The 12,800-nt window shown below is 37.1% G+C and overlaps 1 protein-coding gene across 1 annotated transcript in view; it reads left to right on the top strand.

The window, feature by feature from the left end:
• PKP2 (plakophilin 2) overlaps nt 1–12,800 on the top strand; it is an 86,168-nt gene that overhangs the window by 17,094 nt on the left and 56,274 nt on the right. The window contains exon 4 of the mRNA XM_043882047.1: nt 8,231–8,366. Coding sequence (XP_043737982.1) covers nt 8,231–8,366 — 136 coding nt within the window. The remainder of the gene's footprint in view (nt 1–8,230; nt 8,367–12,800) is intronic.

Below are 12,800 nucleotides of genomic sequence, written 5' to 3'. Positions count from 1 at the left end.
GTAACTACTAAAATATGTATCATTATGGTAAAACATTAAATATTTGATTTTTTTTAACTTTTGAAGTTGGTTGATGGAAATTATTACCTTTAATCATCCCTTTAAGTGAAATTGTGCAGTATACTTATTGATTAGGTAGGCACCAGTGAGAAAAGATGTTAAGGCTAATCTAATCTTGAAGCAAGAAATATTTTTTATAAAGCGAAATTGAATATGAGACTTAAAACCTTTCTTTAGAAAGTAGATCTTTGTCCATATGGACACACTTATAAAAATAAAAATGCATGAGGTAATTATTTATGGAGGGGAAAAGCTGATCAATTCTTTTAAATTGATAATTCAAGATGTATTAAATGCCTGCTATATTGTAAGATTTGTGCTTGGTCAGTTTTAATGAAGTGATTCTAACAGTAACAGAACTATTGCTTCACCTTCTCCACAACTGGCACTCTTCTCTTCTTCCATCTCTGTCCTCATGCTTCCACCACCTTGTCACTTCCCAGTCTGTCATCCACTCACTGCAGTATGACTTTAGTCCCCAGCATTTCTGAAATAGGCTCCCCACAGATGTACCAAAGACTGCCCTAACGCTACATCTGAAGCAGACACATAATTAGCACTTATATTAGTCTGTGGGCAGCATTTGATAAACTGTCTGTGAAATTCTCTCTTCCCTGGGTTGTCGGGACACCAGCTTCTCCTGATTTCTTCTAGCCATGTCTTAGTCTTCCCTGAGAGGACTTTTTTGCATGCCCAAGGAAGTCATCATCAATCTTTCTGTTTTGGTCTTGGTGCTCTACTAAAGAGGCCCTTCATACTGCACTTACATCCTGTGATTCCCAGTGTTTCATTTTCATCTCTGTCCACCATCCCTAACTCTAAATTTATGTGTATTTCTAACAACCTCATGGACTCAGTATGTTCAAAATTAAATTTATCAGCTCTTCTCTACCTTGTATTCCTGACCATCTCCTCATACTAAAGTCTTGTCATTTATAAACTTGGGAGTCATTCTTGTCTTTTCCCTTGATAGTCACATATCACCATGCTGTTATTTTTAACTCCTTAATGGGTTGTAAATTTTTACCCTCTTTCTGTCTCTATTGCATAGGTCTCTCTGCCTCTGGTCTTGCTCACTCAACCATTCTCTAAAACTGTTAGAATGATTCCTCTCCACAACTGATAATCTTTCCATAATTCCACCAAACTTTTGTGCTTTTTAGCATAGCACACAAGGCCCATGTTTCCACCTCTGCTTACACTCTAGTCTGATCTCTTTCTGCTCTTCTTCACTCTTCATCATCACCATCCCCAAAAACACACCTAAACACTCAAAGCACCTTGAACCTCTTGCTTCTCTTGTTGTTGTTCCGTTGCTAAGTTGTGTCCGACTATTTGCAACCCCATGGACTGCAGCATGCCAGGCTTCCCTGCCCTTCACTATCTCCCTGGGTTTGCCCTAACTCATGTCCATTGAGTCAGTGATGCCATTCTACCATCTCATCCTCTATCAGCCTCCTTCTCCTCCTGCCATCAATCTTTCCCAGCTTCAGCTTCAGCATCAGTCCTTCCAATGAATATTCAGGGTTGATTTCCTTAAGGGTTGACTGGTTTGATCCTCCTTGCTGTCCAAGAGACTCTCAGGAATCTTTTCTAGCACCACAGTTAGAAAGTATCAATTCTTTATGGTCCAACTCTCACATCCATACATGACTACTGGAAAACCATAGCTTTGACTATATGGACCTTTGTCAGCAAACGGATGTCCCTGCTTTTTAATACGCTGTCTAGGTTTTTTTTTTTTTTTTTTTCTTTTTTCTTAAAAGACCCTGATTACGCTGTCTAGGTTTTCACTGGTGGCTCAGAATGTAAAGCATCTGCCTACAGTGCTGGAGACCCGGGTTCAATCCCTGGGTTGGGAAGATCTCCTGGAGAAGGAAATGGCAACCCACTCCAGTATGCTTGCCTGGAAAATCCCATGGATGGAGGAGCCTGGCTAGGCTACAGTCCATGGGGTCACAAAGAGTCGGACACAAATGAGTGACTTCACTTTCTTTCTTTCTTTCTAGGTTTGTCATAGCTTTTCTTCCAGGGAGAAAGCGTGTTTTAATTTCATGGCTGCAGTCACAGTGATTTTGGAGCCCAAAAAATGAAATCTGTCTCTGCTTCCATTTTTTTTCCCTTCTGTTTGCCATGAAGTGATTGGACTAGATGCCACGATCTTAAGTTTTTTGAATGTTGAGTTTTAAGCCAGCTTTTTCACTCTCCTCTTTCATCCTCATCAAGAGTCTCTTTAGTTCCTTTGTGTTTTATGCCATTGGAGTGGTATCATTTGCATTTCTGAGGTTACTGATATTTCTCCCTGCAATCTTCATTCCAGCTTGTGATTCATCCAGCCCAGCATTTCTCATGATGTACTCTGCATATAAGTTAAATAAGCAGGGTTACAATATACAGCCTTGATATATATTCCCAATTTTGAACCAGTCCATTGTTCCATGTCCAGTTCTAACTGTTGCTTCTTGACCTGCATACAGGTTTCTCAGGAGGCAGGTAAGGTGATCTGTTACTCCCATCTCTTGGAGAATTTTCCACAGTTTGTTGTGATCCACACAAAGGCTTTAACATCGTCAATGAAGTAGAAGTAGATGTTTTTTTGGAACTCTCTTGCTTTTTCTGTGATCCAACAGATGTTGGCGATTTGATCTCTGGTTCCTCTGCCTTTACTAAATCCAGCTTTTATATCTGGTAATTCTCAGTTCACGTATTGTTGAAGCCTAACTTGAAAGATTTTGAGCATTACCTTGCTAGCATGTGAAATCAGCAGAATTGTATAGTAGTTTGAGCATTTTTTGGCATTGTCCTTCTTTGGGATGAAAAGTATTAATTCACTTATTTTATTTCTTTTTCTCTTTCTGCCTTCTTATCTCCTTCCTTTCTTTTCCTCTTCCTTCCTTCTTTTCTTATCTACATATCTAATCTATTTCTTCCCAGTAGCTATTTTTTGACTGACTAATCATGATTCTAGATTTATCTCAGTTACCACCTTTTCCTTGACCACTACGTGCTCCAGATAGCTGCACTGTGTGGCTGTCTCTAATACAGAATACATTGTGGTTATTCATTTACCTGTCTGCTCTCCCTCTAATTTTGAGTTATTGTTTTAATAGAGAAGATTTTATTACAATAATTAATCATGTTCCAAGAATAGAAGAAATACTTGGGATCAGGAAATTTAAAATAAAGGGCAAGAAATCTATTCTTAATGATTCCCAAAGTTGCCATCCTAGGGAACAGAAATCATAGAAATGACCACTTCTTGAAAATGTTGCTATGTATGGAAAGGAAAGGGGGTCAGGGATATTTCCTATAATGATAAAGGTGGCATCCATATCTGATTCTCTGCCTCCTTTAATATGTTCCATGGCTCATTTCAGTTCCCCAGCCTGCCCCTGAGAACACATACTCTGCTCCCCTATGCCTTGCAGTGTCTCACATTTCAAGCTCTATCTAGTGCCTATATATGGAATTCAATTTTTTCACAAAGTCCCACATGTGAAGAAGTGTTCTTTCACATTTGTGGAACATTCCTATAGAGTAGGAATAAAACTATACTCTCTAAAACTGTAAGCCTACATAATGACAGAAGGTATTAAACAATGGGTCTTTGTTTCTAAAAGAAGAATGTCTGGTCATGTAGCCATTTTCTAATGTAACTGAAAATCAAAACATTGGAGTAGAAGAGAGATAGTCAACAGCTGCTGTAAATCAGACTATTGAAAAAGATTTAAGAAATCACTAAGTAAAACTGTAATCAGTTTTATGAAAATATGATTTCTGTACACATAAGGGACTGGTGGTTCAGCAAATGAATATTAGGTTGCTCCGCTATACCCAGCACTGCAGTAAGCACCATAGAGATAAAAATTTAATGGGATATATGAAGGTCTAGAGAGGATCTGTAAAGAAGAAAATATGACACATCAAGTGCTAGATTGCACTAGTGTCTGTAGGAATTCAGAGAACAAAAGAGTGATGCTTTTGCATTAGTAGAGGGAGACAAAGGTGAGTGACTATGTCTCTGGTATGATCGCCAGTCAAGTTTGTGATGTAGAGCAGCACAGAACAGAAGAGATGTCGTATTAACTTCCCTTCACATCCTCTTAGTTACCTGATTCTTTAATTCTTTGATTATTCAGGTTTCTTTCAACTATATCCTTCTTTCCTTTTTTAACAGCCCAGTTCACAACTTTATTGCTTCACCTAAGACTTTTGTAATGCCCTCAAAACTGTCTCTAGAAACTCATATCCACTGTAAAGTCACGTTTGTAAAGCAATGCTTTCATCACACCTAAAATCTTTGTGAGGTAGGAGGGTTTGCATTTCCTAAGCATCTGACAACACGAGGGAGCTCTTCACTCATCATCTGTTGTTTGCTTGACCTTCAGAGCTGTTCTGATATCTGTGAACCAGCCTGGGGTAGGGCTGTGTTGTTATGGTCAGGAATGTGGTTGCTGAGGGATTGCATACCAAAAAAAAGTACTGTTTTTAATTTTTTCCTGTAATTTCTCATATTCTGACCAATAATACTTTACACTGCTTCCTGTTTACATTTTTATGATGAATGTATTGACATCATATTAACATATTAACTAAAGTGGTTAAAAAGACTCACTATTGGAGAATATATTCAGTGGATAATGGGACCCAGGAACAACTGCTCATCCTGATCCTTCCCTCCCCAACCCTTTCTCCCAAGCCACATTTCTATAGGCTTCAAGAAGTGTTTTGTGAGTGAGCAGAAAGGGAAGGAGGAGGGAAGAAAGGGAGGCAGAGAAGAAAGTAGGGAGGAAGAGAGAGAGATTGAAGTGAAACCAAAGAGGAGCCTGTAGGGCCTTGCCTGCATACAAAATTCCCTCCATGTCGCCCATTTCTTGTTTGAAGAAAGGCTTTAGTCTCCTAGGCTTTCTCTGAGACCCAAAGAGCAAAAGCTTCAGCAGTTAATGATTAGAACATGAGTCACAGGACTCCTGGTTCATCCTGAGGAATATAGATAACAATCTGACATGTATCTTAGAATTGTTTTGCAGAAATTAGGACCCCTAATCATAGTGGATGGTGACTGTATGCTCACCACTAGCACCTTGACCCCATACTGGTTGGAACCAGAAGGCTGAGTGTTGAGATTCTGGAACCATCATTCTGTTACTGCACTAGGAATCAATCAGAAGCATATCCACAAGCTGACCAGGCACCCTGCAACCCTCACCCCTAGTTTTCCTTTTAAATATCCTGTCCTGACAGCCATCCTGTTTTTTGAGCATGAGCTGCCCTTTCTCCTTGCTTGGTGTCCTGTAACAAACACTATACTTTCCTTCAGCACAACCCAGTGTCATTAGATTGGCTTCACTGTGTGTTAGGTGAGCAGACTCCAATTCCACTGGGTAAAGAGAGGAGAATAGAGGAGGAAAGGAATAGCTTTAGCTGGGGATAGGAATACAGAAGGGATGATATTTGAATTGAGTCTTGAAGAATGAGAAGAAATAGATAGAAGGGTGGGTTTCCTAGAAACATCAGAGAGAGTGGCTTGTGAAGGGGCATGCAGCATTGAGAAAAGGATTAAAAGTTGGGTGTGATTGGAGGATGAGTTAGTCCATCAGGGGAGGGAGAGAAGATGGGGTGGAGGATGGCAAGAGATGGAGCCAGACTGAGGTCAGAATATATGCCAAGCTATACGGTTGGACTTTACAGACATTAACAAAACAGAAAACTGATGGCCCTGACAGCGGTGGCAGACATTCTTGTTGAGGAAGTCTGTTCTGTTTGGGAATTGTTTTTAGTAATAAACTGAAGTAGCATTAGGTCGGCTGGTAGTGAATGAACTTCTTTGTGACTCACGTTCAGAAAAATAAAGGATTAGAGTAATGGAATTATTTGTTGGTTGGGAAATTTTGGTTTGGATGGGAAATTTTGTTGGGAAATTCACACTTTCCTGAGTCATTTATGACTTATGAAATGGACTAGTGGCTAAATCTTTAAAAAAGAAGTATTAAACAGAAGGGTTATTCTTAGCTTATGAATGCTCTGTCATCAGTTTAAACACCTATAGTGGTAGATGGTGAAAGACTTAAAATTTTTTTGACTTTTGATTTCCCTGTAAAGTAATTGGAGTCCATGCCTGTGAAATATTTCCATCTCTTTTTAAAAGGGAGTTTATGTTAAATAAAAGTGATTCAGATTCTAGTTTTAATGGTAATAGCCTACATTTTTACCAATTAAATTGACTCCTGAGGCGTAAAAGTTTAAAATATGAGATCATTATGTAATTCTCAGTATAGATGCCAGAACTGCTTCATTTTTAATACCCTCATACTCATGAGGTAACACTTCCGTGTTTGAACATGTGTTTCAGAAGCATTGGGAATTAGTTTTTAGTCATGAGGCCCGTTACTGTTATCCTCTCACCTGTGCCACCATTCACACACAAACATGCCCCTCACAACATAAAAATGCCCCCCTCAGTACATAGGTGCACGTATTGGTGGGTTAGCCTGATATAAGAGAGAATTTCTTCACCACGCTTGCTAGCAGATGCTGGAAAATACCCTCCCATAATGTCTAAGAAGCCTCTGTTAACTGAAATGAATCAGTTGTAATCCTATTTGACACCATAGAGAATCCTAGGTTACTTTTAAGGCATGTCTTTAGCGCAATCCTAAGGTGTTCCATCCTCAGTATGGTTTCTCTGAGGTGATACTTTGTCGTTGTTGTTGTTCAGTCACGAAGTCATGTCGGACTCTTTGTGGCCCCATGGACTGCAGTATGCCAGGCTTCCTTGTTCTTCAGTATCTCCTGGAGTTTGCTCAAATTCATGTCCATTGAATCAGTGATGCTGTCCTAACTATCTCATTCTCTGCCCTCCTCTTCTCCTTTTGCCTTCAATCTTTCCCAGCATCAGGGTCTTCTCTAATGAGTTGGCTTTTCCCATCAGGTAGTCAAAGTATTAGAGCTTCAGCTTTAGCATCAGTCCTTCCAATGAATATTCAAGTTTGATTTTCTTTGGAATTGACTGGTTTGATCTTCTTGCAGTCCAGGGGACTCTCAAGAGTCTTATCCAGCACCACAGTTCAAAAGCATCAATTCTTTGGCACTCAGCCTTCTTTATGGTCCAACTCTCACATCCATACATGACTGCTGGAAAAACCATAACTTTGACTGTATGGACCTTTGTAGGCAAAGTAATGTCTCTGCTTTTTTAATATGCTGTCTAGGTTTGTCATAGCTTTCCTTCCAAGGAGCAGCCGTCTTTAAAATAAGTAAATAAAATTTAAAAAATAAAAAAGGAAGTACAAATACACCTTGGTAATAGGCTGCCTAAACTTTGTCACCCTCTAGGCAGAAGTAAAAGGGGAAGGGGAATTAATGCCACTTTTATGAGGCATTTGGGAGTTATTGTTTTATTCATAGCAATTTTATTTATTCTCTATAAATTACCTTCTCAGTATCAAACTATATCAGATTTCATCAATACTGTGTGCATTTGCAATTAGTAGAGGACAAGGTATGTTACTTAGACTGTAGCTGAATGTCATTACAATGGTAACAGAATGTTTATTAAATTGTATTTAAAAGGGGCTTTTTATTAATATTATTGCATTTAATCATTACCTTTTCTGTTGGATTCTGTCATAACTTATTTTAACCAAACACACTCAGTTTTCCTGGCTTATACTGTTTATATACTACTATATTCATTAAGTAGTAGCACTTTTAGAATGCTTCTTTTAAAACTTATTCTCAGGTGTAATGACAGATTTTGAGCAGCTGTGAGAAAAATCTAATAATTTTTGAGGGTAGGTATTTAACTTTCAGGTGTGAGATTACCAAGGTAGGAATAATTTTTAATTTCTGTGACCAAATTTCTTCTAATTTCATGTCAGATACATTTATATTTCATGTGAGACATATATGTATCTTAAATAGAGGGAAGTTCCTTCTCAATTCAGTGGTGTCCTCAGAGGCTAGTCTGACCAGAAGTGGAGTGTTTCTGCTGCTGGCTTCCTATACCTTCTGACCTCAGAAGCTAATTTTTCCTTTGCCTGAACAGGAGCCAAGGCTCAGATGTTCTAGGTGCTTCCCAATATTAGCCAGGTTATCCCCTGGAGGATCAAGTTGACAGGCAGGAGGGAGCAGGTTTGGAATCTTGCTGAATCTGTGATTGTTTGTCTAGGAATGTAGACATGGAGATGACTCTGGAGCGAGCAGTGAGCATGCTTGAGGCAGACCACACGCCACCGTCCAAGATTCCTATTGCAGCTACTTTCATACAGCATGAATGCTTCCAGAAATCTGAAGCACGGAAAAGGGTGAGTATATCATCTCAAGTCTGGTGCAAAACAAGCATACTTTCACATCTATTATGGTGATCCTGCAAACTGAAACCAAATTTAATTTAATATTTGAAATTAATGAATTATTTGTGGGCTTCCCCGGTGAATCAGCTGGTAAAGAATCTACCTGCAATGTGGGAAACCTGAGTTTGAACCCTGGGCTGGGAAGAGCCCCTGGAGAAGGGAACAGCTATCCAATCCAGTATTCTGGCTTGGAGAATTCACAGTCCATGGCGTCCCAAAGAGTCGGACACGACTGAGTGACTTTAACTTTCATTTTTTTCATGTCAATCATAACTTATTTTTTTAATTAATTAATTAATTAAAAATAATCTTTTATTAAGACCTTTTAATCTAAAAATATATACTGAATACCAAAAAAATTTTCTGCAATCCAGAAAATTAGAACATAAATGACTACATGTACCTCTCCCTTCTCTGTCTGACCTCTCCCTTTAGAACCACCTGCAGAGACCATTGTTTGTAGCAGTCTGTGTACTTTCAGATTTTTTTGAGAGCTTCTCTCTCTTCTTCTCTTCTAGGGGAGAGAGAGAAAATGAGTGTACATTTTAGGCTATTGTTTTCTATATGTAAAAAATATATTAAATGTGAGCAATGTGTTCTAAGTTTTTATTTTCCCTAAACAGTTTCTTTAACATTACAACAGTGACTCAATGAATAACTTTATACATTTATCTTTTGGCATTTCCACCAGTGTTGCTATAGGACAGATCCTCTAAGATGGAATCAATAGGTCACTTTGTTTTAAATGGTACATTTGTAGGGGGGAAAAAAATCATAGTTTGAAAAGGTACACAGTGAAAAGAAGTTTTTCTCCTACTTCAAACCCCAGTCTAGGCCTCCATCTCCCTCTTTTTCTCTCAACCTCCCATTCTCTGTCCTCCTCCTCCCCTCCTTCTCTCTTTGTCTCTCACATCAGTTTTAAGGTATCTTTCCAGAGATAGTTTATGCATGTAGAAGCAGTTATTGGATGGGTTGATTGAATATCCTTTTTGTTTTAAAATAAAATCACAAATGGTAACAGGTTACTTACAATATTCAGTACTTTGTTTTAATTTAACACTATATCTTGGAAATCTTCAGTATGTATTAGCCCTACCATCATTCTTTAAACTGCTACATAGATTTTTTTTAATTTATTTTCTTTTTAATTGGAGGATAATTACTTTACAGTATTGTCTTGGTTTCTGCTATACATCAACGTGAATCAGCCGTAAGTATACATATGTACTCTCCCTCTTAAACATCCTTCCCACCCCATCCCACCCCTCTAGGTTGTCACAGAGCACTGGATTTGAGCTTCTTGTCTATTTTACATATGGTAGTGTGTATGTTTCAATGTTAACTCTCAATTCATTCCACTCTCACCCTCCTCTACTGTGTCCTCAAGTCTGTTTTTTATGTCTGTGTCTCCTTTGCTGCCCTGCAAATAGGTTCCCATCAGTCCCATCTTTCTAGATTCCATATATGTGTGTGTGTGTTAATTAAAACTGCTACATAGATTTCTCTTGTATAAATGCACTAATTTTGTTTGTTCAGTTTTTTAACAGTTTTATTAAGGTTAAAAATGACAAAATTTTTGATACATGTTTTGATGCAGTGAAACCATCATCACAGTCAATACAGTGAGCAAATTCATTACCTCCAAAGTTTCCTTGTGCCCCTTGGTAATCAGTACATCCCACCCCTCCACAACCCACTTCCCATCCCCAGGCAGTCAATGATCTGCTTTCTGTTGCTATAGATTAGTTGAATTTTCTAGAATTGTATATAAATGGTATCATAGAGTAAATATGCATTTTTTCTGTCTGAATTCTTTCACTCAGCTTAAATCTTTTAAGGTTGTATGTATCAAAAGGTGTGTGTGTGTGTGTGTGTGTGTGTGTGTGGCTGAGCAGTATTTTGTTTTGTGGTTACCATAATGTGTTTATCCACTTACCTGTCGATGGGCATTTGAGTTTTGGCTATTACAAATAAAGCTGCTATGAACATGTTTACAAACAAATGTTTTAATTTCTCTAAGGTAAATACCTTGGAGTAGAATGCCTGGATGATATTGTAGTTGTTCGACATTTTAAGGATTTGCCAAACTGTTTTGCAAAGTTATTATACCATTTTACATTGCCATTAGCAATGTATGAGAGTTCTGGTTCTTCTATGTCCTAACACTTGATATGGTCAGTCTTGATTAGAGCCAATAGGTTATAAGTAGTATTTCATTGTGGTTTTAATTTGCATTTTCCTAATGATTAATGTTGAGCATCTTTTCATTTGCTTGTTATCTATATATTGATACCTTCTTTGGTGAAATGTGTTTTTAGATCTTTTGCCTATTTTTTATTTGGGTCTTCTGTTTTCTTATTATTGAATTTTGATATTTCTTTATAGATTCTGGATATAAGTCTTTTTTCATATGTATGATTTGGAAATATTTTCACTCAGTTGTGTTTTGTTTTTTCATTCTTTCAACAGTTTTAAATTTTGATGGAGTATAATTTATCAGCTTTTCCCTCGTGGATCACACTTCTCATTGTGTATCCAAGAAATCTTTCCGTACTCAAAGGTCACAAAAATAATCTATATTTTCTTCCAGAAGTTTTTTTAAGTATAAGTCTTTATGTTGAATAGTCCATTTGTGGTTAATCTTTGTATATATTGCAAGATGTTTACCAAAGTTCCTTTTGTTAAAATATATATATCAATATATGCAATCGTTTAGGCAGGATTTGTCAAAAAGACTACCCTTTTGGTATTGAGTTATTTTTGTACTTCTGTTGAAAAGGAATTAATCATATACATGAGTTTAATTCTGGACTATGCATTCTATCCCATTGACCCCTATGTTTATACAAATACCATACTGTCTCGATTACTATAGTTTTATATTAAGTCTTGAAATTAGGTACTGTTAGTCCTCTGACTTTGTTCTTTTTCAAATTATTTTGGCTGTTGTAGGTTTTTTTGCAGTTCCATTTGAATTTTAGAAACAAGCTTGTCAATTTCCATATTTTAAAACCAACTGTTGGGATTTTGTTTTGAGATTGCATTGAATCTGTAGATCAATCTGTGGAAAACTGACATCTAAACAAGTCTTCTGACCTCTGAACATGGTATATTTTACCACTTATGTTAGTCTTTAGTTTCTCTCAGTGGTGTTTTTTAGTTTTTACTCTAGAGATCTTTCATGTCTTTTGTCAGACCTGTCCTTAAAGTACCATATTTCTAGATGCTTCTATAAATGGTCATGATTTTTTCATTTTAACTTTTTATAGTTTCATGATAGTAGATAGAAATTCAATTCATTTTATCTATTTATTTTGTATGTGTGTTATTACTAAATTTACTTATTAGCTCTTATATTTATAGATTCATCACGTTTCTACATAAAAGATCATACCATCTGCAAATAAAGACAGTTTTTTTTTTCCTTTCCAATCTTTGATTTTGTGCTGGCTAGAACCTCCAGTACAGTGTTAAAAAGAAGAGTGGATATGTTGTCCTGTCCTGATCATAAGGGAAAGCATTCAGTTGTGCTTTAATTCTTAAGTATGATTTTTACCTGTAAGGTTTTCTGGTTGGTTTTTTTTTTTTTTTTAGGAATTTAATTTGGGGGATTTTTGTTGTTTTTCTTTTTTTTTGGAAGAAAGGGAAAGGCCTATACTTTAAGATTCTTAACAACAGTTTTTCCTGCTTTTTGTTTTGTCTTTTGCTTTTTTCTTAAATTGAGATATAATTGGCATATGTTAGTTTTAGGCATACAATATAATGATACTATATATGAATGTATTGTGCAGTGATCACCACAATAAATCTGGTTACCATTCATTACCACACATAGTTATGAGATTTTTTTTTGTCATGAGAAGTTTTAAAATCTACTGTCTAGCAACTTTCAAATATGCAGTACCGTATTATTAACTATAGTCATCAGGCTGTACAATACATCCCCAGAACTATTTATTTTACAGCTCTAAGTTTGTACCTTTTGACCCCCTTAATCCAGTGTATCCTCCCTCAGGCCCCCTCCCCAACCTCTGGCAACTGCCAACCTGTTCTCTGTATCTATGATTTTGTTTTTGTTTTGTTTTGTTTGTTTCTTAGATTCCAGATGTGAGTGAGATCATAGGGTGTTTGTCTGTCTCTGACTTATTTCACTTAACATACTGCCTTTAAGGTCCATCCATGTTGTTGCAGTGACCGTAATTGCTTCCTTTTTATAGCTGAATAATATTCTATACATATATGAAATATATGTGTGCACACACACATACTCCACAACTTCTGTATCTGCTCATTCATCAGTGGCCACTTACGTTGTTTCCATGTCTCTATAAATAATGTTGTAGTGAACATGGGGATTCATCTATCTTTTTGAGTTACTGTTTTTGT

The sequence above is a fragment of the Cervus elaphus genome, chromosome 22 (genome assembly GCF_910594005.1).
Source record: "Cervus elaphus chromosome 22, mCerEla1.1, whole genome shotgun sequence".
In the NCBI taxonomy this organism is placed as follows: Eukaryota; Metazoa; Chordata; class Mammalia; order Artiodactyla; family Cervidae; genus Cervus; species Cervus elaphus.
Note: the sequence above shows the minus strand (reverse complement) of the source record. Positions and strands in the feature narration are given on the sequence as shown.